This window comes from Alligator sinensis, unplaced genomic scaffold (assembly GCF_000455745.1).
Source record: "Alligator sinensis unplaced genomic scaffold, ASM45574v1 scaffold344_1, whole genome shotgun sequence".
In the NCBI taxonomy this organism is placed as follows: Eukaryota; Metazoa; Chordata; order Crocodylia; family Alligatoridae; genus Alligator; species Alligator sinensis.
The window spans coordinates 1184619-1206464 of NW_005842427.1; the positions used below are offsets into that span (position 1 = coordinate 1184619).

Genomic DNA, 21846 nt, shown 5'->3' on the forward strand with positions numbered 1-21846 from the left:
CAGACCCAGCACAGCAGAAAGGGGTGATGGGTTATACAGGGCTCCCCAGCATTGCTGAGAATACTAAAGCCTAGGAGAGGGGATCAAACCAAAAAGACTTCTAAACTTGAAAGCCCTTGGAGGTGGCTGTGCACCTTTTCCAGTCCTGTTTCACTCTGGGCTGCGATTGAGGCTGGAAGATGCAGATTCAGTGACGAGCTTAGAGCAATATGAGAACAGACTGAAAAAAAACTTAAGTTAGCCCAGCCATTCCACTAGTATTATACCTCCCATTGCACTTCAGGCTTACCTCCCAGATACACCTCAAAATTGCTACTTTGCTTTTTTAAGTGCATGCTCACAGCAAAACTCACTTAGATTCAAATCTCAGGAAAAGTTTCCTGTCAGAATGGTGGGAGGCTGGGACATGCTGCCCCGTGGAGCTGTTGAATCTCCATTGGTGCAGGTTTTTTCATTTGACGGGATGGGAGTTAGGAATAACCCATCCTGCATCTATGTAGGGGGTTGGGCTTGCTTGCCTTTGAGGTGCTTTCCCATCCTGTGAGTCTGTGGTAAGAGTATAGGTCAAAGAGGCAGTCTTTTGAGGCCAAAGGGTCCTGGTCAGTTTTCTGCATTCCCTAGTCTGTCTGCCCACAGTTCCCCTTCAAAGTGAGAACCAAGCATCCCCAGCACCTTGAGCACTGGACCCAAGGAATCTATGACCACAGAAGCAAACTTTGCCATCTTCCTGCATGTGTCCTGTCGCAAAGGGCTCCAGTCCCTGCCCTGCCTGGTACTGCTCTGCAGCATAGGTTCAGGCCTCACGGTAGTCTACTGTTTGCATTCTAGGTTATTATGGTTACCGGGGACCATCCAATCACAGCCAAAGCTATTGCTAAGGGTGTCGGCATCATCTCTGAGGGCAATGAAACGGTAGAAGATATCGCTGCTCGCCTGAACATCCCTGTGAGCCAGGTCAACCCCAGGTATTGTGGAAAGCCTTCTTTGAGAGAGGGCAAGAAATGGCAAAGAACAGTCTGAGAGGAATATGCACTGCTTTTCCTCCCCCTCCCAGATAGCGCACAGCTAACAAGTCCATCTCATAGAAGTAGGGTTGGAAGGGACCTTGTAGATCTTCAGGTCTGACCCCCTGCCTGGGCAGGAAGAAAACTGGGCTCAAATGACCCCAGCCAGGTAGGCATCAAGCTGCTTCTTAAAGACCCCCAGGGTAGGAGCCAGTACCACTTCCCTTGGAAGTCAGTTCCAAATCCTAGCTGCCCTAACTGTGAAGTAGTTCCTGCGGATGTCTAATCTAAACCTACTCTCCAACAACTTGTGGCCGTTATTCCTTGAGTATAATCTCTGCACGTTGTGTTTCTTTGATATTTGTCACATGCCTTGAGAAATGTTCACAGGACTTGCTTTGAACTAAACCCTGCGCATGCACTTTGAGCATAAATTGAAAGGGTGCTGACTCCTCCCCACTAGTGCTGTTAACTGTAGCTTGAACGGTAGATCAAAGCAATCTTGAAAGAAATTTACCAGATGAATAGCTGGCATAATGACCACTGAAGATACGTTTAACATTAACGTTAATTGGGGCTTCAGTGGTTTGAGTTCTTAAATGGGGACTTGGTTCAGTTTTGACCCGGGAGTTGTGTATAGCTAAGCTTGTTTTATAATGTTAAAACAACTCATTAAAGAGGTCATGGAAAAACTTCTGGAGGAAAATGACAAGTCTGGTTTTCGTTATCCAAGCTGAGTAGACTAAAAATGCAAACAGCATGAATAATCAAATGGAGAGGGAGAGGTTTCTCATTCTGGAACATCGGGAAACCAAGCTGAAATGGTCTCTAGATTTTTTTTTCACTTCCCAAGATGAACACGCTTAAAATATTAAAGCCTGAGACCGCCCTTTCTGCTTCCCTCCCCTCATCTCCGTCCCGTACCTCTGGAGTACCAGGCTAGTTTGTAGTAGACAGAGGAGATGGGAAGGGGTGTGGGTAGAGGAACTGACCCGGAGAGTGACTTCAAGCAAAGATAAAGGCATCCGATTCTCATTGCAGAAGTCCCTTGCCCCTCATTGGTTAACACCTGCATTCACCCTCCCATGCCGAATTCAAATGTCTTCAGAGAATTTGCTCTTGGCATGAGCTGGTGGGTTGTAGGGGCAGCCCAGCAGCCTTGTCATTTGGCCTGGCCCAGACTGTTTGGATTGGAAGGGTGCCACAGAGCTTGTGAACTGTGAATAGACAGTCTAGAGTGAACTGGGAATGGCAGAAACTCTGCTAGATTTTTTAGGGCAATTTCATGACTCTCCATTACATAGTAATGAATGGTTGTCAGACCACATGACTGACATATTGGCAGCTGGCTGTGAGGCTGGACAGGAGGGTTTTTTCCTCTCGGGGTTTTTTCCCCTCTGCTGCCTCTGTGTTGCTAGCTACACACATCATCCATTTGATCCCAAGAATGCCAGAATGGATGGGAGCTGGGATTCTGATGTAGTAAGGCAAAGGGACCAATCTAGCCATACCAGACACATGGGCGAGTGCAGTATGTATGCACCATGTATTAACAAGTAGAAGGGACAAGGAGGAATGGTCATGTGTGATCTTCACGCCCCTGAAACCTGAAGCTCTTTTCCACTGTTACCCAGGCTCAGCTGTTCAACATGGATACTGACAGACTGTGGGGGGGTGAATGGCGCTTTTATTTTCAGCTCAGTGCACCCCCTCACTGAACGCAGTGCATGCCCAGAAGAGTCATTGTGTCAGTTTGACCCAGCATCTATATAGATCGTGCACTTCAGCGGGGCTTTTTGATGCTTTTATCCGATGGCCATTGAATCAGTTATTTAATAAATGCCAAAAAGCCCTGCTGAAGCACCCGATCTATACAGAGTCTGGGGAGCCAGGTCAAATTAATGTGGTTCCTCTTCAGGTAAAACATTGTGTGTTGTTTGTTTGAGTTTTTTCCATGTCTGTCAGAGGTGCTAAAGTTTACCTTCTTTGAGCCTGGTCTGGGGTTCCCATTCCTTGGGGAACAACAGAGTTTGGAATTAAAACCCTTCTTTGCTGTGGTGTCTCCAGAAACCTGGGCAGAGGCAAGATTGCTCCTGTCCCTCACAGTGCGGTTCCCCGTTATCCCATTGTTTCTTTGTGCTCCCTGGATTATCCATCTGTTGTTTCTTTTGCATTTTGAATATAAATTCTTTAAGGGGAATTACCACTTGTTTCTGCTAGGTACTGCATTGATCCTGTTTTGCGATTGGGACTTTAGCATTAAAAAAAAAAAAAAAGTCATAAAAGGCAAAGCTCACTGATACCTCTTTTTCCTTCTTCCTGGATTCCAGGGATGCCAAGGCCTGTGTTGTTCATGGCTCAGATCTGAAGGACATGACCTCTGAACAGCTTGATGATATTCTGACTCATCACACAGAAATCGTCTTTGCCAGGACATCACCTCAGCAAAAGCTGATCATTGTAGAAGGCTGCCAGCGACAGGTAAGAGGGGCAGGAGACCTGCAGTTTGCACCTCTTAAAGCTGCTGGCTTAGACTGCCAAAACAAGCTCCATCACAGCACATTCTGAATCATTGAGGTCTGAGCATCCCTCCCTGCTCTGGGTAGTGTGCCATCTGCCTGACTACGTTGTGTTCCCTTCCTCCACCATGGTATAGCCATGACTGCAGAAGTGTCTTGTGATGCTGGTCTGAGCCATAAGTAGGTACCCATGGCATATACCCTGTATGAGCGTGGGCACTACAGGCAGACCACAAAGTGTGTTCACCTTGAGATGAGTGCCGTACATTCTTTCAGGCCTCTCCTACACAGGATAACGGAGCTTGTTCAAGTTTTAATGTCTAGACACACTGTGGGGGGAGGGTGAAATATTTAACATTTCTACTACCTCCACCCAGCATGAGAAGCATCCAGCCTGCTTTTCCAGAGAAAGCAGTGAGGCCTGAGCATTTGTTGGCTTTAGGGACGTCCAGGCCTCTTCCTCAATGCAGAAAGGCAACAGGGATCCCAGATAATAGAAACCCTTTCTTTTGCACTAAAGGTGCTGTCTGGAAAACAAATCATGGGCAGGACAAGTCTATCCTGGAGGGTGGAGGGGAACCACCTCCATTTCCTTTGGGAAACAGGGACCCTAAAAAGAACACTATTTGCATGTGTTAAGAACAGGAGCTTGTTAAAAGAACTGAAATGTTTTCCACCTCTTCTGATCTGTATGTAGGGTGCGATTGTAGCTGTCACTGGTGATGGTGTGAACGACTCCCCCGCTCTAAAGAAAGCTGACATTGGTGTTGCCATGGGTATTGCTGGCTCTGATGTCTCTAAACAAGCAGCTGATATGATTCTGCTGGACGATAACTTTGCCTCCATTGTGACTGGTGTAGAGGAAGGTGAGCTGCTGACTGCAATGGCAGAATGGACATCCAGATGCTCATTGATCTTAGCGCTGAGTGGCACATTGGCTTATCATTCACTTCTACAGTATAACTTACAAGGTGTATGCTAGAAAGGGGTTCTTCCCAGACTCATTGGGATCACCTGTTCTTCCTGTGTATCCTGGATAGTTAGGGTGGCCAGCCTGTGGCACCTGTTTATGTGTGGCATGCACAGTGCAGATTCACGAGAGGTGTTGCTTGTCTTGGCCACTTTCGAGGGGTCCAGGCCAACCTGCAGAAGTGTAGCTAAGAAGGTGGCCCCACAGCCTGTTTGAGTGACCATTTCCTGACCAAGCTAGCTGTCACATCTGCAAAGAAAGCCATCAACATGTCTAATCAAACTAGGAATAAGATTCAATTAAACAGAGCGCAAAGCCTAAAAATAGACATTATAAGGGAAAACTAAATAAAATAATCCAAATATACTAGAGCTTATAGTAAGTAATGTAACTAGATGTATTAGATGCTGCTGTTCTATAATATATCTATTGTTAAGTTTCTAGAAAAGTTGCTAAAAAAGAAAAAACAGACTTGTTATGGAAGACCATACATTTGGGAAAGAAAAAACAGGATGCAGGCAAACAGTATTCTGTAATGATGAAGGAAGGAGATAAGAATCCATCCCTCAAAGTATAATTTTCACAGGAACATAAATCCCAACTAAGTGACATCTTTCATATCCACAGGAAAACTGATTCAGTCCAGTTCCAAAGGTTTGGGGCAGGCAGCTCATCAGCAAAAAGGACAGGAAGCAGAATGCAGTGCAAGAAGATCAGACAGGGAGGCCAAGATAGGAAGGAGAGGATCAGAGTGGCACTTGGAAAGGGTGTGGGACTAATTTGTTGCAGGCCTGCCAAAAAGGTTGGCCCTCTGGGGCTATATAGAATTTCCCCATCTGTACTCCCAAACTGGGGTCTGTAGCTGTGGGAACAAGGCCTCTGAATGTAACCTGGATATTCATCTCTCCAAACAGAAGTGAAATAGCAGACAGTGCAGCAGAAGGCCTGTCACTGTGGCCCAAGCCACCTCTGAAGGGTGTTAGGTTTGATAGGGCATTGGCAGCTGGAAGTATATTGGGGATGGGACTTGCCCACAGAACCTGTTCTCTGAGCTCCCTATTATGATGAGGAATTGTCCCATCGACTATGCCACAGAGTACCCACCTTTTCATTGTGCTGCATTTCTGCTTGGAAGGGTGCATGGGGCTAGTCAGTCTGCATTCAGTGCAGTAGCAGCCATGTACACGCTTGGAAAAGAAAGGCTTCTATGAGAAGCCTGTCTGTCACAAGGTGGTAAAGAGCCTGTGCTTGCTTCTTCCTAGGTCGTCTGATCTTTGATAACCTGAAGAAGTCTATTGCTTATACCTTAACCAGTAACATCCCCGAGATTACTCCTTTCCTGATCTTCATCATTGCTAACATCCCTCTTCCCCTGGGAACAGTTACCATTCTCTGCATTGACTTGGGCACTGACATGGTAAGTACTTCTCAGGACCTTGGAGAGTCCAGCTGTGGGACTCTGAGAGGGACGTGGGGTCCTAAGTATCTCTGGAGAACTTGATGGACTCATCCCATACTCCCTGTGATCAGAATGGATCACTCAATATTTTTTTTCCTTCCACAGTCCACTTACCTAACACCTGGGTGTTTAAAGCTGGGTGGTTTGCAAGGTGCTTCAGTCTCCTGCCCTGACAGGAAGCTATATGCAGACATAGCAGTGTTCCATCACTGTTATTTGGCACAGGCCTACTAAGCCTCTTTATCATAGAACGGAGATAGCAGGGATGTTCTCTTCCCCTCTAGAAGAGTTTCACTGTTCCCCCTTCTTTAAAACTACTTTCACCTCACCCCAAAGGTCCCTGCCATCTCCCTGGCATACGAGCAAGCAGAGAGTGACATCATGAAGAGGCAGCCCAGGAACCCCAAGACGGACAAACTGGTGAATGAGAGGCTGATCAGCATGGCCTATGGCCAGATCGGTAAGCCACTGCTGCACGCTCTCCCTCCTCAGGGCTGAGCCCACCTCTGTTGGGTCAGGGTTGTGCTGGAGGGGGGTTCGCTGGTCTCCCCCTACTCCTGGAGGGTGCAGTGTTTGGGGCCCATAAACCAGGATCTCAGGCTTTTGAAAAACCCATGAATTTAGGCAGTAGCGCATGGGGTGGCTCATGCAGTTTCATCCACTGACTTGCTTGTGCAGTAATTTTGTCTAATTGCATAGCATGGCAAATTAGCTGGCTGTCAACCAGCTCTCCTCTGGCTCGGGCTCATTCGGCAGGAACATAGATCCCATTGTTAGCTTAATTAGGAGTAAAGGATTCTCTCCAGAATACTCCGAAAAGCACCACAGCATTAGAGTTGATTAAAGGAAAGTACAAAGACCTGCCATAGTGCACATGCATAATTACAGCAGGTTTCAGAGCTTCAGAAATGCAGCTTCCAGGCAACAGGAGGTGAGGCTTGAAGAGAGCACAATGGGAGTTTTATCTCATGTCCTTGAGGCAGGCTATCAGGCCTGCACAGCCAGGTGTAGAATACAAGTAATTCTGTAAGGTTGGATACAGCTCTGGACCTGTGGAGGGAAATGTACGTCCAGCCACTGTCCAAAGAAGCTCAAGTTAATTGTAGAAAGTCATTTGCCTGTTTTGTGTGTGTGTGTGTGTGTGTGTGTGTGTGTGTGTAAGGGGGGGGGGGTGTTGCCTAGGTTTTGCCTATAAAGGAGATGCAGATCCCTGGAAAATATTTGCCTGCCATCACCATTCTGCACAGCTTCACCTGGGGCTGTCCTTTTGATTTCTTCAGGCATGATCCAGGCCCTTGGTGGCTTCTTCACCTATTTTGTGATCATGGCTGAGAACGGGTTCTGGCCATCTTCCTTGCTTGGGATCCGGGTCCAGTGGGACGACCGGTGGGTGAACGATGTGGAGGACACCTACGGGCAGCAGTGGGTGAGTTTAAGCCCAAGTGCATCGGGGAGGGGGGAGCAAAGGCAAAAGACTAGTCCTTCCTCCTTTTTCTTGTGGCGATGCATAGATTTGGGCAGGGAAGCAGACATGGCAGCACGCTGGTACTAACGTCCCTCTCCTCCCCCATGCCAGACCTATGAGCAGAGGAAAATCGTGGAGTTCACATGCCACACAGCCTTCTTTGTCAGTATCGTGGTGGTGCAGTGGGCAGACTTGATCATCTGTAAGACCAGGAGGAACTCTGTCTTCCAGCAGGGCATGAAGTAAGGAGTGGTGATTGGAGGTGGAATCCACATTGTCCCATAGCTGATGGTCACTGCTTCTGCTTACTGTTACTTTGTCGCCCCCCACCCTGCTTTGCCTAGTGCAGAGAAGTTAGGTGCATCAATAGACCCTGGATCCTTTTCTGCAACCAGAGGGAAGGCAAATCCTCTTCTCCAGTAGTACCTATGACACTTTGGGAAGACCAGCATCCAAAAAGAATCAGTCCCAACTCCTGTTGTGAAGGGTGCCTTGAATGCAAGGGTGGGATAATGAAAAATAGCTTGGTACAAAGGGAGGGTGAAGCAACAGAGCTGTAGTTGCTGCCCAGAGGTCATTCAAGCTGAGAAGTCAGAGGTGACTGGCTGTGCTCCCAGCCAGTCACACTCTTCTGTGTCCTTGGCTGCTGGATTCAGAGACCTTTTGTGTCATTGACTGCCGAATCCATGTGCCTTGGTTTTGCCAGCCCCCATGAACATCTAGAGTTTTAACCTTTTTGTTGGCCTTTCCACTATGCATGTCCTCATGGAAGCCTACCCCCTTCATGTGGAAATTGGCATGTTTACAGAGGGCAGATGAGGAAAGTGACTTTTTTACCTTCCTCTGTAGTGGGGGGGCCTGGCCCTCTTTCTGGGTTCTCTTGAACATATACTCAACCTTTTGCAGAAGTAAGATGTTGGCTGCTTGCTTTTACCTGTGGTAGAATGGGTGTTATGTCTTGTGTCCAGGTTAATGGTAGTTCTAGTAAGAGGTTAGATTCTGGATTTGTATGGACTGGTTTATATTGGGGATGATCCTGCCTCAAGCAGGGGTTGGACTAGAGCAGAGATTCCCAAATTTGTTTCTTATTGTGTGCCCTCTTCCAGATTTGCCAGCTGCCCGCGTACTCTTACCAGCATACGTTTTATATTTTAACTCCTTCAATGCCCATTATTAACGGAAAATTAAATCTGCCCTTACACAATTTCTCCCACATACCCCCAAAGATGTCTTTTGTAGCCCCAGGATACACACATCATGGTTTGGGGCCCCATGGACTAGATGACCTGTGGAGCCCTAGTTTTCTCTGATTCTGTGACTTGGTTCTAACTCCCCTCTCTATCCTAGGAACAAGATCTTAATATTTGGTCTCTTTGAGGAGACTGCCCTGGCTGCTTTCCTCTCATACTGTCCCGGAATGGATGTTGCTCTGAGGATGTACCCCCTGAAGTAAGTCCTGTAGCTTGATGTTTCGAATTCTGCTTCTCCCAATAATGGCTGTAGAGAATTGTGTGTTAAAAGGGGTATATACAGAGTAGATAAGATCTCTCCAGGAATTGGCATGAGCTTGTCTAGCTTAATCCACATCTGGAACTCCTTTCCTGGGCTAGAGAGGTGTAGAAAAATCTCAGTTGACCACATAGTCTACTTTCTCTGGTAGTTTATTTCTGCTAACCAGGAATCTACTTCCTCTATTCCTAAGTGTGTGACAGATTATGGGGAACTGTTCAAGGCTGAGGGTTTTGCTAAATACAAAGTTAGACTGACATATCTGAACAGGGCAGTTCTTTGGTGCAGCTGCCAGGGTACTAGTATATTGTTTATTTACATTTTGGAAAGCAAATAACACCTTTGATGAAAAGCTAGCATTGTTCAACTTTCAAACACAGATCAGGCCTCCTTTGTTCTTAAGACAGCAAAGAACTGGGTGGCTGCTGCTAAAAATGAAGTGCCTATTTACGCTTCTCATGGCAACTGCATAGATAAAGGGATTCTCAGAGGAAAGGGTCTCCTGGTTCAAAGTGACTTGTGATTTGCGTAGAATTTGGGGTGGACTGTGGTTGTGTTTTTCTCCTTAAACCACTGCCCAGTAATGGCCCCCCACAGTGGTGCCAACTTTGCAGGGCTTACTTTGTGGCATACCTGCCCTGTCCCTGTATGCCATTTGGCCCCCTTCTGCTCAATCTGTTGCTCGCCTTATTGGCCTCCTGTGTTCCCTGCTGCCTCCCTGATCTGCCATGTACCACATACAGAGGCTGCCTGTGCCACTTGTGGCATGTGCAGCATGGGTTGGCCACCCCAGTTTTGACTGAAGGTGGCAGGAAGTGAAGAGAGATGCCAAATCTGAAATGGCATGGTAGATGGAAAACATGGCAAGATTCAAACTTGTTCAAAATAAACAGCCCCTTCTGCTCACAGATGGCATGTGGTCTCTGTGGGGTAAAAATTAGGACATTCGTTTTTCATCCACAAAAGGTGGCATCCCCAGCCTGATGTGGAAGTGTTGCAAAGTCAGTTCTAGTTTAGCAAGGAGACTGGTACCAATAATATTCCGTGCAATTCTTGCATGCTAATCTCCCCTGTGACTTGCATGTGCTATGATCCTGTTCAGTGCAGCAAATCTTATCCAGGTACAAAGGTTGCCTTGGAAGTAAGTGCTCTTAGATTAATTTAGTAGGAGGAGCTGGCATTGAGGAGAACAAAGGTGTAGTGACACACCTTTCCCTGGAAACTTCATCTGAAATTGGATTCATCTTTCAGTAGGAAAATTCCATGATAATTCCTGGTACTGCCACTTCTCAGTTCAGCAGAAGCCCTTGTGGGAGGCCTGGCAGGCTTGGACTTGGCCCCCTTTCCATGATCTGTTCTAATTTATACCCTAACCATGACACTCTGAACACGCTGCAGAAAGATTGCATGCTGTCTGCATTCTCACATGGTGTTTCTCTTCCTCTGAACAGGCCAACCTGGTGGTTCTGCGCCTTCCCATACTCCCTCCTTATCTTTGTGTATGATGAAGTCAGAAAGTTCATCATCAGACGCAACCCTGGTGGTAAGAACATGCTGTTGACCTGTGTGATGTGGTGCTAGTCTGGTGCTATGGGCCCCAAGCAGAACTCTAGTCCCCTTGTGCCAAGTGCCTTGTATGATGTTCTAGTCTCTTGGGGTGCCAGCACTGGAGGGAGGGGAGGGGAAATCTCACCCTGCTCCCTACTGCTGCCATTTCAGTTCAACTACCCTGTAGCTTGGAGGGGCTGGCATATGGCAGAGGCTGATGCCTTGGAGTTTAAGCTGTTGCCCTCTCTGTCTTTAAAGTGAGATTTGTAGCAAAAACCTTCTGCATTCAAGTAGCTGTATCCTATCCATTCCTACCTCACAAATTCAAAACAGGAACAATTCCAATTGAATTAATGGTGTTTAGGAATATCCCTGGAGCCCAGCTTTTCTAATAACATACAGGTTTCCATGGCATTTGATGGGCTCATCTGAACTTGTCCTTTATTGCAGTTCAGGTCCCTGGAGTCCCCTGTTTTTGCTGCACCTTCCTGTTGCTGCCTCCTTCCCCATGAAGGGGCCATTATAGCTGAGCATATTGGCATACTGATATGCCCTGGGGCTGGCTGCTTCAGTCTAACCCTCTAAGCCCTGAAATCATAATCTGAAGAGATTATGAAATACTCTGTATGCAAAAGATGGAGATGGGGAAGGGTGGGACAGAAGTGTTTGTTTCCCATGCTAGAAAAGAATGGCTCGTGTTTGTTGAGTTCAAGGAAGTTAGTGGTGTTTGAAAGCTGCAAGTCATCAAGTGTGTTGAAAGATGTACATTACACCAGGGTCACTTAATCTTTCCTTGACATCTGCGTGTGCTGCTGTATCTGAAGGGTGCAAGGGACCACCTGCCACCAGAGACTGATGGCAACTCTTTCTTCCTCCTTTTGTAGGTTGGGTGGAAAAGGAGACCTACTACTAAAATGCTACTGTCAAAACATTCCAAGCACCACGTCGCCCACCACCGCCCCCACCCCCTGCCCTGTGTGCGTACTTCGTCTTTGGAATGCAGCATTGTGCCCTGGTAGGAAGGAGCAGAAGGACAAGGGAGAGCATGAAGAAACATGGACTGGAGGGGGAACGGGGGAGGGAGTGTCTGACACATCAGTCCATGGGGATGAAAGAGCAATTAGTTTTTATGTGCCTTTGTTTTTGTAAAAGGAAAGAAACTAAAGATTTTATATTGGGATTTTTACAAATAAAGATGGATTGTACAGGATGACTCGCATGCATGGTGCCGGTGTGGTCTAGAAATAGAGCCGTTGGCAACTACAGGGGAGCAGACAAGTGGGTAGTGTGTAGTACTAATGCTTGACCCCAGGAGCCCAGCCTGTCAGTGTATGCTAGGACCTCATCAGAAGAGTTGTGCTCTGCTCCATCACTGCCAGCTCTTATGTCAATCAGGCGCCTAGCAAGAAGCCATATAGCTACTAGGTGCCACTAGCTTCCCCTAGCTCCCAAAGCCTCCTTCTCTGTCCCGTACAGCCCAAGTTGCTTTGGCTGGGTTTTTTCATTCAGAATATGAATGAAGCCTTTGTCAGGCAACACAGAGTTTAGTGACAGCAGGGGCATCTAGCTCCCTGCCATGCTATGGCACCTCCCTGCTATGGAAGGGCCTGAAGGAGGGGGGAGGGGGTTCGGCAGGGGATAAGCAGACTTTCTGCCTCCTGATGAAACTTCTTAATCCCTCTGCAAAAGTGGGAGCCTTTTGGCTATTGCTATCAGAGGAGTGGCTACAGTGCTTTCAGCAACTGACCTGGGTGGGGGACGTCACCCCTCTGAATCTGCCTGCAGTGATCAGCTAATGCACTGGCCTTGGCCCTTGCAGCAAAGTCTGCACAGAGCATGGGCATGTACAGGAGGGAAACCTCCATTTCAAACAAACCATACTTTGCCACCCTATCCAGTTCCTGTTGTGGCCTCATAGTGGAAAATGCAGGGCCGGAGGAGGGGGGAGGCCTGTTCCATGTCTGTACTAGCAGTTCCACAATGGGCCCGAACTTGTCCAGTGGGTTGCACAATTCTTCAGGCTTTCAAAAACAATTAGGTGCAGATTCCTGCCATGGATTAACCCTTCCAATGGATCAGCCCTTCCAATGGATTAACCGTTCCAGACTAACACCTCCACCCAAATGTCAGCTCCTTCCTTCTCTCCTCCCACCCCAAAAATCCCTCATAGGCAAAATCTCCAAGGTGCTACCCCCACCCTCTTCCCCCTTGCTAGAATGCAGACTAGGGGCTAGGGGAATCGAAACTGCAATACCTAGAAGCTATATGACTTCTTGTTATGAGCCTGAATGACACCAGAATGCAGCCTTTATTGCAGGGCACTGTGTCCAGATGTGTTGTCAACCCTGCTTGTGCTTCAGTGGGTCTTGACCTCCCCCTTGCCCCATGGCTACCTGTGGAAAGATCATGCCAATTTAACCTGTATTTCTAGGCAATGAGCTCAAAGGCAAAGGAAGCCAGCTAAGGCTGGAGAAGTGGTGCATGCCTGGGAGGTTGAAGAACTCTTGAAGACCCTGGGAGGTTTAGTCAGGAGTTGCCATGTAATTGGATCACTTAATATCACCATTTGCTTCCCCTTTTCCCAGTGATGCTTGTCCCATTCCTGGTGTGCAATTTCTTCAAAAAGAACCGATACTGCAGCCAGTAAATCTGTGCTGTTGTGATAATGTACCTTGCATGAAGTCACCTTCAAAGGGCCTCGACAATACACCTTTCGTTCTTGGTAAGGGTCACTCTAAAATCTTAGATCTCTGGATGCTTCTGGACCAGCTTTTGGTTTCCCTATGCTGTATTTTTAGCCTGGTATTTGTTAACATAGTTATGAGCTGCTGCAGACTTAAAACATTCTGACACTGAGCTGAAAAAGTAGGAACATCTGAATTTTCATGGAATCGCAGGGTTGGAACGAGACGTCAAGGGTCATCTAGTTAGTTCAACCCCCTGCACAGATAGATGCAAGATGCACTGTTCCTAAAACAGCCGAGACACGTGCTTCTTTTTCACTGAAGATCTATTGTTCTCAAGTGTATTTCTAAACCTGAGTGGTTACAGGAGCCAAGTAAACCTAAGCCCAAAATGTTATACTTCAGAGTTCAAAATGAGAGCAGCAGTGGTTACAGTAGTGGTAGGAATTTGGGACTATTTTAGGATAGCACGTCCGTGCATCCCTCAACAGGCAATCTTTTGTAAGCAGATTGGGCTTTGTGCATTCAGTATATCCAGCAACTGGCTGTATTTATTCTTAAAGTCCCTATAAAAAAATCCCAGGAAAACTTGATAAGGCAAATTCTATTAATAAACACCCTTTCTTGCAAAGGGCCTGGGCAGAGGAAGGCTTTGGGTTATTTTTCGTACTTTCCAAAATGTTCTTAATTTAAAATCCAAACTTGGCCTGCTTGCCTTTTTGTGGTGCAAAGTTTCCTAATGCCTTGTTGTCCATGGTGTTTCTGTGCCCCTTCCACCTTTGCTCCAGCTAAAGGCTCTCTGGCTTCACATTCTAAACATGGCCTGACCATGAATTAATTCTACAAGGGGGATGGTCCAGTTGACCCAGCACACACAAGGCACCTTTCTAGGACAGAGCCTGTCTGTCTTCTCCATCACCGCAGGGGTTATTATGAGGCAGAGTTTTATTGGGACCTAGACCATTTCTGGTTTTGCATGTCAAATTTATTCTGGCAATGAATTGGCAGCTGTGGAGTTTGTACCACTTTCTCCCAGTTATGGTTTACACTAGCAACATAATGTGTAGAGGTCTCCCACTGTACAGCACATTGCAGTGGGGTCAGCTTAAGGTTGCAAAAGCAGTGTGATTAGTGAGGCTTGCATATAGGGGAAAAGATGCAATCTCTGGACCACTATAACATCAAAGGAATTTCTGATCACTGCCCTCTGGGACCGCAGACAGTGAAGAGGATGGTAAAGGCACCGCATTAACAACACCCTGTTCGTCAAGAAGCTTCAAATGTCCTGAACTGAGCGACAGTTTTTTTAGGCTTTGACAGCTTATCCTAGTGCTAGCCAGCATCTCTTCAAGTCCTGACTGACCCCAGCCAGTTTCCAGTTCCCTATTTCCCCTCAACACTGGTTGCTGGAGACCCCTTGGTCCACTGAGAATATAATGTCAAGTTTATTACTATGTGCATTTTGAGACCATGCAATCCAGGAGGTGCCTCAGTCTCCTGTGGCAGCTTTGCCAAAATATTGACCAGGACAAGAGAGTCTTGTAGTGGTCTACAGTGCTAAGAAGGCACAGTGGGCAACTCGATGCCATCTTGATCTCTCATCAAACAAATAAGGGAAACCAGGCATGGTGTTCATGTCAATAGCATCTTGCCATCAGCAGTGTGGAAGGTAAGCTCTGTTTTAACCAGATTTTGGCTTATGACCAAGTCATAGCCTGGAACCAGCAGCTGCCCATGCCCACCTGACACCACACAGTCATCTGTTTAGGAACTGGAGCTCTGCTGGTCCCCTAGTGTGCAGCCACCTCTGTTCTCCCCTTGCTTTTGTTTCAAACCAACTTCCTAATAATTCCCTTGTTCCCTAGTTCTAGGAATTTGAGATGTTAAATAGTAAATCTCTGTTTACTTTCACTTAGTTATTTTTATAGACTCCTATCGTATCTTCCCTTAGTCATCTTTTTTCTAAGATGGAAAGGCCCAGTTTATTTAATCTTGCCTTGTACAGAAGCCTCTCCATGGCTGTGATCATCCTTATTGCCATGTTCTCGACCTGTTCTACATTTTCTTTCACTATCTTCTGGTGTTGCCTTGGAGAGAGAAGAACAGACCAAACTTAGCATGGTGCATCTACATGACACACTTGTGTTTTGTGAGTGGCACACAAAAAAAAACCAACCCTCTAAAAACTCATGAACCTCTGGAGGATGGAGAGCTAAGGAATTGTCTGAGTGCATGGGCCTGATAACTTGGCTTGTGGACTCTGCATCCTGACCGTATTGCAGCTTACAGAGTAGATGGACTGAAGAGAGAGATTCACTCACACAAGCTTATGTTACAACAGGCAGCTCTTTCCATGGACTTCGTGCTGAGCAGGGTTTCTTGGACACAATTTTGCAAGAGAATTAGTGAATGGTGCCCAAGCAGTAGCTGTATAAGTACATGAGAGGGAATGAACACACACCTCTTAGCTACCTTTATCAGTTATTCCTTCCAGTTGTCTAATAGGGTAACTGTAAACTTGCTCCCCTCCCTCTCCAAGGCTCTGAGGTCTCTGGCTCAATGAGACTATAGGATTCAGCAATGTCTAGCAAGAAAAGTGGACATGAGGCCAGGCGTATCTGGCACAACGTGAGGTTAGGTGGAACTAGCAAGAAGGTTGTGTCTGCCCAGATTCAACAGGTGCCAGACCTTGAGCGTTGTCTGTCTGTGGAGCAGGCCAGAGAAGCAAAGCCAACTGCAAAGCTGGTTCCCCAGCACTGCCTGATGAATGTGAGAGCCTGCATGTGCGTGACATCCCCTTTTATACAATTTATCCTCTTTGAATAAGGTTTTATTTGTTTCCAGCTCAAGGATTGGGAACATTCCAGGACATGCCAAGAATTCTCTGTTCTCAAGAGGTCACTCTGATGTGGGCATCGTTTTGTTGTTGTTCTAAAGAAACAAATCCTTTCTTTGCAAAATATGTTGCTGTGCTTTATCATCCAGCTGCCTGTGCAAGTACTTTGTGGTTACAGCCATGTTCAGCCCACTCAGGGCAAGGGCTAGTTCTGGCTTTGATTTGGTGAAAAGGTGATGTGCTGAATCTCTGCTTGGAAGGCCATGTGTATAGTATGTCACACAACTGTCTTGTGCCCACACAAGCATTTCTTAAACCCTACTTTGCCCTCTTGGTTGCAACCCTTCAGGCAGTCTTCAGTTCAAGCCCAGCTAGAACCACCCAGTTTCTTATAGTTTCTCCTCAACAAGGAGCTACAGGCATTGGGATTGCATTGGTTCTGGGAGCCTTCTAACACCCTCCTGCTAGGGTGTTCATATACAGAAAAGACCAGGTGCTTCTAGTGTGAACAGCTTTTATTTTGCTGCAGCAAAACAAATAGGGCCCCCCCCACCCCGAGGTCTCCATGAGCAAGAGGTCTCCAGCAGGCTGCGAACAAAAGAGAAATGGCTCTCCGATGGGGAAACTTGCATTACAAATGGGCAGAACATTATTTATGAATGGAAAGGAACAGTTGCAGAGTGACCTCTGCTCATTGTTCTTCCCTGCCATGTGATAGGCTCAGAGTTGAACAGCAGGTTGGTTGGGGCTGGGGCTGGGTCCTGGGCAAAGCTAGGAAAGGAGTGGAGGGGTAGGGATGTTGCAAGTCGGGATTGGAGAGACTCATTGGAACTGAACAGAGGCAGCCGAGCTAGTGCCTGCTTGCCCTGTGCCTGGCTCTAGCCAGTATTTTTAATGAATCCTTCACTTTCATGAGACTCATGTTCACACCCGTTAGAGAAGACAGAAACAAATCTGGTCCTGGGATCTGCTCTGATGCGTCATTTCTTAAGGTATGAAATATTTCCCTTTGGCAAGATGACACTAGGTACAATGGCTTCTATTTAGCACCATGTTATTTCCTCCACTGAATCTGTTCTCTCATAAAAAGAAAAGGCCCCTCCTCTTCCAGTCTGTTAGGCTTCTAAAATAGCTGCTTAACTACACTAGGGTGGGGATTAACACCAGCTGGGTGGCAAGGTGTACAGAAATGCAGCAAAAGAAGGGGATAAGCTGAGTGAATGAGGTGATGGGACTGCTTGACAAAAGGAAAGACATCCATGCTGAACAGGGAACTGGCAGAGCAATCTGGCTCAGCATGCACAAAGTATGATAGCACATCATAACCAGGTCATGACATGTGCACCACCCAACCTGATTGTGTTGTGTCCTCCTTCCCAGCCAGGTGTTGATGAGTCTGCGCTTCCCTCACCTGTCTCACTACCTTCTGGTAGGGAACTTCCCAGGCAGGGAAGAAAGAAAGAGCAGCAGAATAAAGATGCTTGACTTCAGAAAAGCAGACTTTTCTGCAGACAAACTCTGGATTTTGGTGGGCAGAACCCCCTGGGAGGCAAGTCAGAAGGGAAAAGGAGTCCAGGAGAGTGGCTGTACTTTAAGGAGGTCCTTTTAATGGTACAAGAGCATGTTATCCCTGTGTGACAGAAAAACAAAGTGCAAAAGGAGATCAGTCTGGCTAGACAGCAATCTCTTCCAGGAGTTGAAACTCAAAAAGGAGAAACTTGGTCATAATACTATAGAAGAGGATCACAGAGGCATGCAGGGAGAAAAATTCAGAAAGGCCATCAGCAATGTCAGTAGGCTTGCAACAGGCCATACATGGGTTACTTTTCTGACCCTTATGCCAAATTTGTTTTCTGTTTAGGGTTAGTTGTCTTAGCCTTCATACCATCCAGGTGTGTGATAGTTTAATTACAAAAATCAGAGAAGACTAAGCTGGACTGGGTCCACATTTAGATTGAAGGGCAGCCACATAACAAGCTGCAAGGAATCATAGAGAAGTACAGCTGGAAAGGATCTTCAGAGGTCATTTGATCCGGATGTTACTGATTTGATAAGGAACACTTTTTCTTTTAAAACAGACCTGAAAAAGTACCAAACCTGGTTTGGGTGGGGAGGGGTATACAGGCATCTCAGAATTTATTTTTATTTTCCACATAGTCCTTTTTTCCTATCTATCTTTTAAGTCCTATTTATTTCCAAATTGCCTTTTTTTTTTCTTTTTTCCCCCCTCTCTTTCTTTAAATAGAGGGTTTTAAGACTAGAAATAAGTATTTCCAGTAGATTTGAGTCATGATGAATGTCAGCCTGTGGTGGGTTCAGGGTTAATACTTATGTCAACCAGTCCATAAACACAGTTCATAAAGGGGTGGCTTACAGTCCTGGGGTCTCTTCACAGAACCTGAGAAGGTGTGTTGCTGGCTTTGTGCTGCTCCCTCAGTGCAGTCTTCCTCTCTGTCATGTGAGTTCCCTTTCCTGGGCTCAGGTCCGCTGCCTCCAGCCTTGCAGTCCTGGGTTTTCCGTGGCCCAGTGTTCCAGGTGCTAGCCAAGCACCCCCCACACCAAACAGAAGCCTTTTAACTTCCTGTGGCTGCTAATCATCTCTCTCAGCTGTTCCAGTCCTCCTGAACAGCATGTATTTAGCATTACTACCCATAGCTGGGCTGTAGCCTCTGCTTCAAGCGGCTTTCTACAGCTTGCTACACAGCTCATTGTTGCCCCCTGATGAATCTATCTATCTATACCTCCCCATACAAATCCAGCTAGCTGTCCCAGCAGCCACATCCTTTATGTGGGACACAAGATGTTTCCTGCCTCAGTCAGGAGGTTGGAATAGATGACCTCCTGAGGTCCCTTCCAGCCTTACTTCTCTATGATTTGTCTCACCAGGCTTCCCAATAAATAGCCTCCTATCTAGCCATCCAGACCCATCTGTCTACCCTGTTTTATTTATCTCCTGTCTTTTTCAGCAGTTTCATCCTTAAAGATATTACCAAAAATTCTTTTGTTGGTTAAGAAAGCTCAAAGTGAGTATTGGGCCTTGTACCTCTGTGACAAAACATCCCATCTCCTGGAGGAAGTATTTTTAGAATGAGGGGATAATATTTGCCAAGCTAAGCAACATTAGAAGATGGGGGACTAAGTAGCCAGTCCTGGGTAACCATAAGTAAGCTCAGGTGCTCTTCTGGAAACGTGGAGGGAAGGTGTGAAAGAAACTTCTTGCTTGTCTGTGACTACTTGTCCATATTGGTCTGAGTATTCCTGGATGCTGAGATTTAAGATGCATTTATTTAGCATCCAGGGAGCTAAGGGCCTTGTGCAGGAACAGTGGGGTACACAGCCTTCTCCAGCCACCACTGGAGTAAAACTGCAGGGAGAATTAAGGGTATGAGCACAACACAGTACAGATCTGGACCTGCTCTATGTTGGCACAGGATTTATGACCCACTCCTTATACTTTGTTCCAAGGAGACCCAAATCCTAAGACCAACCATGACTTCCTACATGTGATAATAGGCAAATATTATTGATACACAATGATAGCAGACAAGAGTAATGCAGGCAAGCAAGCAAGCAAAATAACCCCCCAATCCTACTTATTTACCAGTTCCAGGATTTCACAGAGGGCTGGTATGCCTGGCCAGTACACTAGCGCCACCCTGTGGTTCTTGCTTGAATGGCAGCAGCCTTGGAGGTTGAGGGCCAAAGCCCACTTGCCCCAATGGGTGGTGCGCCTTTTACTATAGTAGCCTCGGGATTTTCCCCACCGCTTGGAAAATCCCTCCTTTTGTATATTTATTCCCCTGATGACTCTTCATTTCTGGGTCCCATTGATTGGTTTCTCCATGGTTGTCATTTTGTCCACTTTCTGTTCTGTCAGTATAATTCTTTGTTTTCACAAACCCATCACGTGTTATGGGTGTTCACAGCACGTTCTCAATTTCCCCGCCTGTTTGTGTGCTAGCTTCAGACACAGTTTCTGTCTTGAAGGCTGAGAACGTGAAACTGGCACAAATAGACTTTTAGAAACCAATTAACCCTTGCCATTCCCTGGGCCATTGTTCTAATCAATATCTACTCTACCTACAAGCCAATTTTTAAAAGAAAATCTCTAAATATCATTTTCTAGCTATCAATCCCCTCCTTGAAGGTCTTGCACCTTCACATAATAAATAGAGCACAATTAAGGGAATTATCTGCAATGTCACAGAACCAGAGGCTGGAAGGGACCTCAGGTGCCATCTAGTCCAATCCCTTACATGGAAATGGACTGTTCCTGACCTATCCCAGACAAGATGCCTGTCCAGCCTCTTCTTCAAACCTGCCAATGTAGGAGCTTCCATCACTTCCCTAATCAGCTTCTGTCATTGTCCTGCTGTTCTCACCACTGAGGAAATGTTTTTCTATTAACCATGCTCATTCACCATATGGAAGCCATACCATGGTCTTTTTGTATGGGGAACCAAGGAACAACTACATGTACAGTGCTTCCCTGGTACCACTTTTGCATAGGCCTCCCAGATTTCTGCTGTGAGTCAGCCCCATAAAACACCTCTGAGAAAACAATGGCTTAATCCTGATCCTAACTAGCTTGACCTGCCCCTGCTTAGGGAAATGCAATCATCTTAGTTCTACCAGTTCTGTCTGAGCCAAATTGTCTGTAGTATCATAGCATCTGGTCTCCTAAAAGTCCATTCATCACCCAAGGCAGCACACAGGTGCTCAAGTGATGAGCTGAGATCTCGAAGTGTAGAATTTTCAGTCATAACAGGGCCATAAAGACCCTAGTAATGGGAGGAGGTTAGAGATAAGGGCGAGCGGCCTTCTGTTCTGCACCTGGCTGATGTCCTGCCGACTGTTGGAAGTGATGAATGGTCCAGCAAATTCTTGGTATCCTGTTCTCCCAGCTTGTGCCAGTTCAACCCTTATCAGATCTCTCCATGGTGAATGATTTCTGGACTGCATAATGCTGCCAAGATAGACTCATCTACAGAATAGACTCATAAACTTAAGCAATGGGCAGTGGAGCAGAATGTTCCCAGCCTGGGACAGAGAGCAGGGTTTGGCTTTTTTCTTTGAACAATTTTCTTTTAACAAGCTTGTAGCCCTACGAGGTTCAACAAACATTTGAAGAGGAGGAAGCTCTGTGCGGGTCCCTCCAGTGCTCCACTCTATGCCCCATGTCTTGCTCTCTCTGAACCCCCACAAATTTCCCTTTTATACTCTTGTCCCTTTGTTTTCCATTGTAGTGTTAAACTGTAGGGGGTTTTGCCTTCTAGCTCTCTTCCTCTGTTGCATAGCCCTTTTCCTTGGATCTCTATTGCAGTAGCAGAACACCAGCCTCCATTGTCCCACTGCTTTACCTGGGAGAGGCTAGGGTGCTACACCTTGTAGTTGTGTGACAGAGTTGATTGTGTAGTTTCAGTAATAAGTTAGACAAGGATTTATATGGGATGGCTTAGTCAGGGATGATCCTGCCTCAGGCAGGGGGTTGGACTAGATGACCTTCTGAAGTCCCTTCTAGCCCTACTTTTTTATGATTCTATGATTCCAGCTCCAGTCTGAACCCTTGTTTCATAGTTTCTAGGGTCAGAAGGGACCTGAACAGATTATCATGTCCGACCCCCTGCCCTGTCCCCAGCAACGAATCTTTCCTCATCCACCTTCCATCTGCTTCAGTCAAACACAAAATGTTGGCCTCCACATGGAGGTAAATGGGTGACATTTTATGTTTGTGTTATACAGGAAGTTAGAGTTTGTGCAGGCCGGCTCCCGGTCCCGTCCTCGCCGGGCGCGAGCCGGGCCTGTCTGTGTGCATGCGGTCTGTGGCCCGCAGGCCGGGCACGCGGGGGCCT

General features: G+C 46.6%; 1 protein-coding gene across 1 annotated transcript in view; it reads left to right on the top strand.

Annotated features, from left to right (window-relative positions):
* ATP1A1 (ATPase Na+/K+ transporting subunit alpha 1) overlaps window positions 1-11693 on the top strand; it is a 25030-nt gene extending 13337 nt beyond the window's left edge. The window contains exons 13-22 of the mRNA XM_025211746.1: window positions 829-965; window positions 3335-3485; window positions 4221-4389; window positions 5756-5910; window positions 6289-6412; window positions 7233-7378; window positions 7529-7659; window positions 8765-8866; window positions 10378-10469; window positions 11359-11693. Of these exons, the coding sequence (XP_025067531.1) occupies window positions 829-965; window positions 3335-3485; window positions 4221-4389; window positions 5756-5910; window positions 6289-6412; window positions 7233-7378; window positions 7529-7659; window positions 8765-8866; window positions 10378-10469; window positions 11359-11387 (1236 nt within the window). The 3' untranslated portion in view covers window positions 11388-11693. The remainder of the gene's footprint in view (window positions 1-828; window positions 966-3334; window positions 3486-4220; window positions 4390-5755; window positions 5911-6288; window positions 6413-7232; window positions 7379-7528; window positions 7660-8764; window positions 8867-10377; window positions 10470-11358) is intronic.
* The last annotated feature ends 10153 nt before the right edge of the window (window positions 11694-21846 follow it).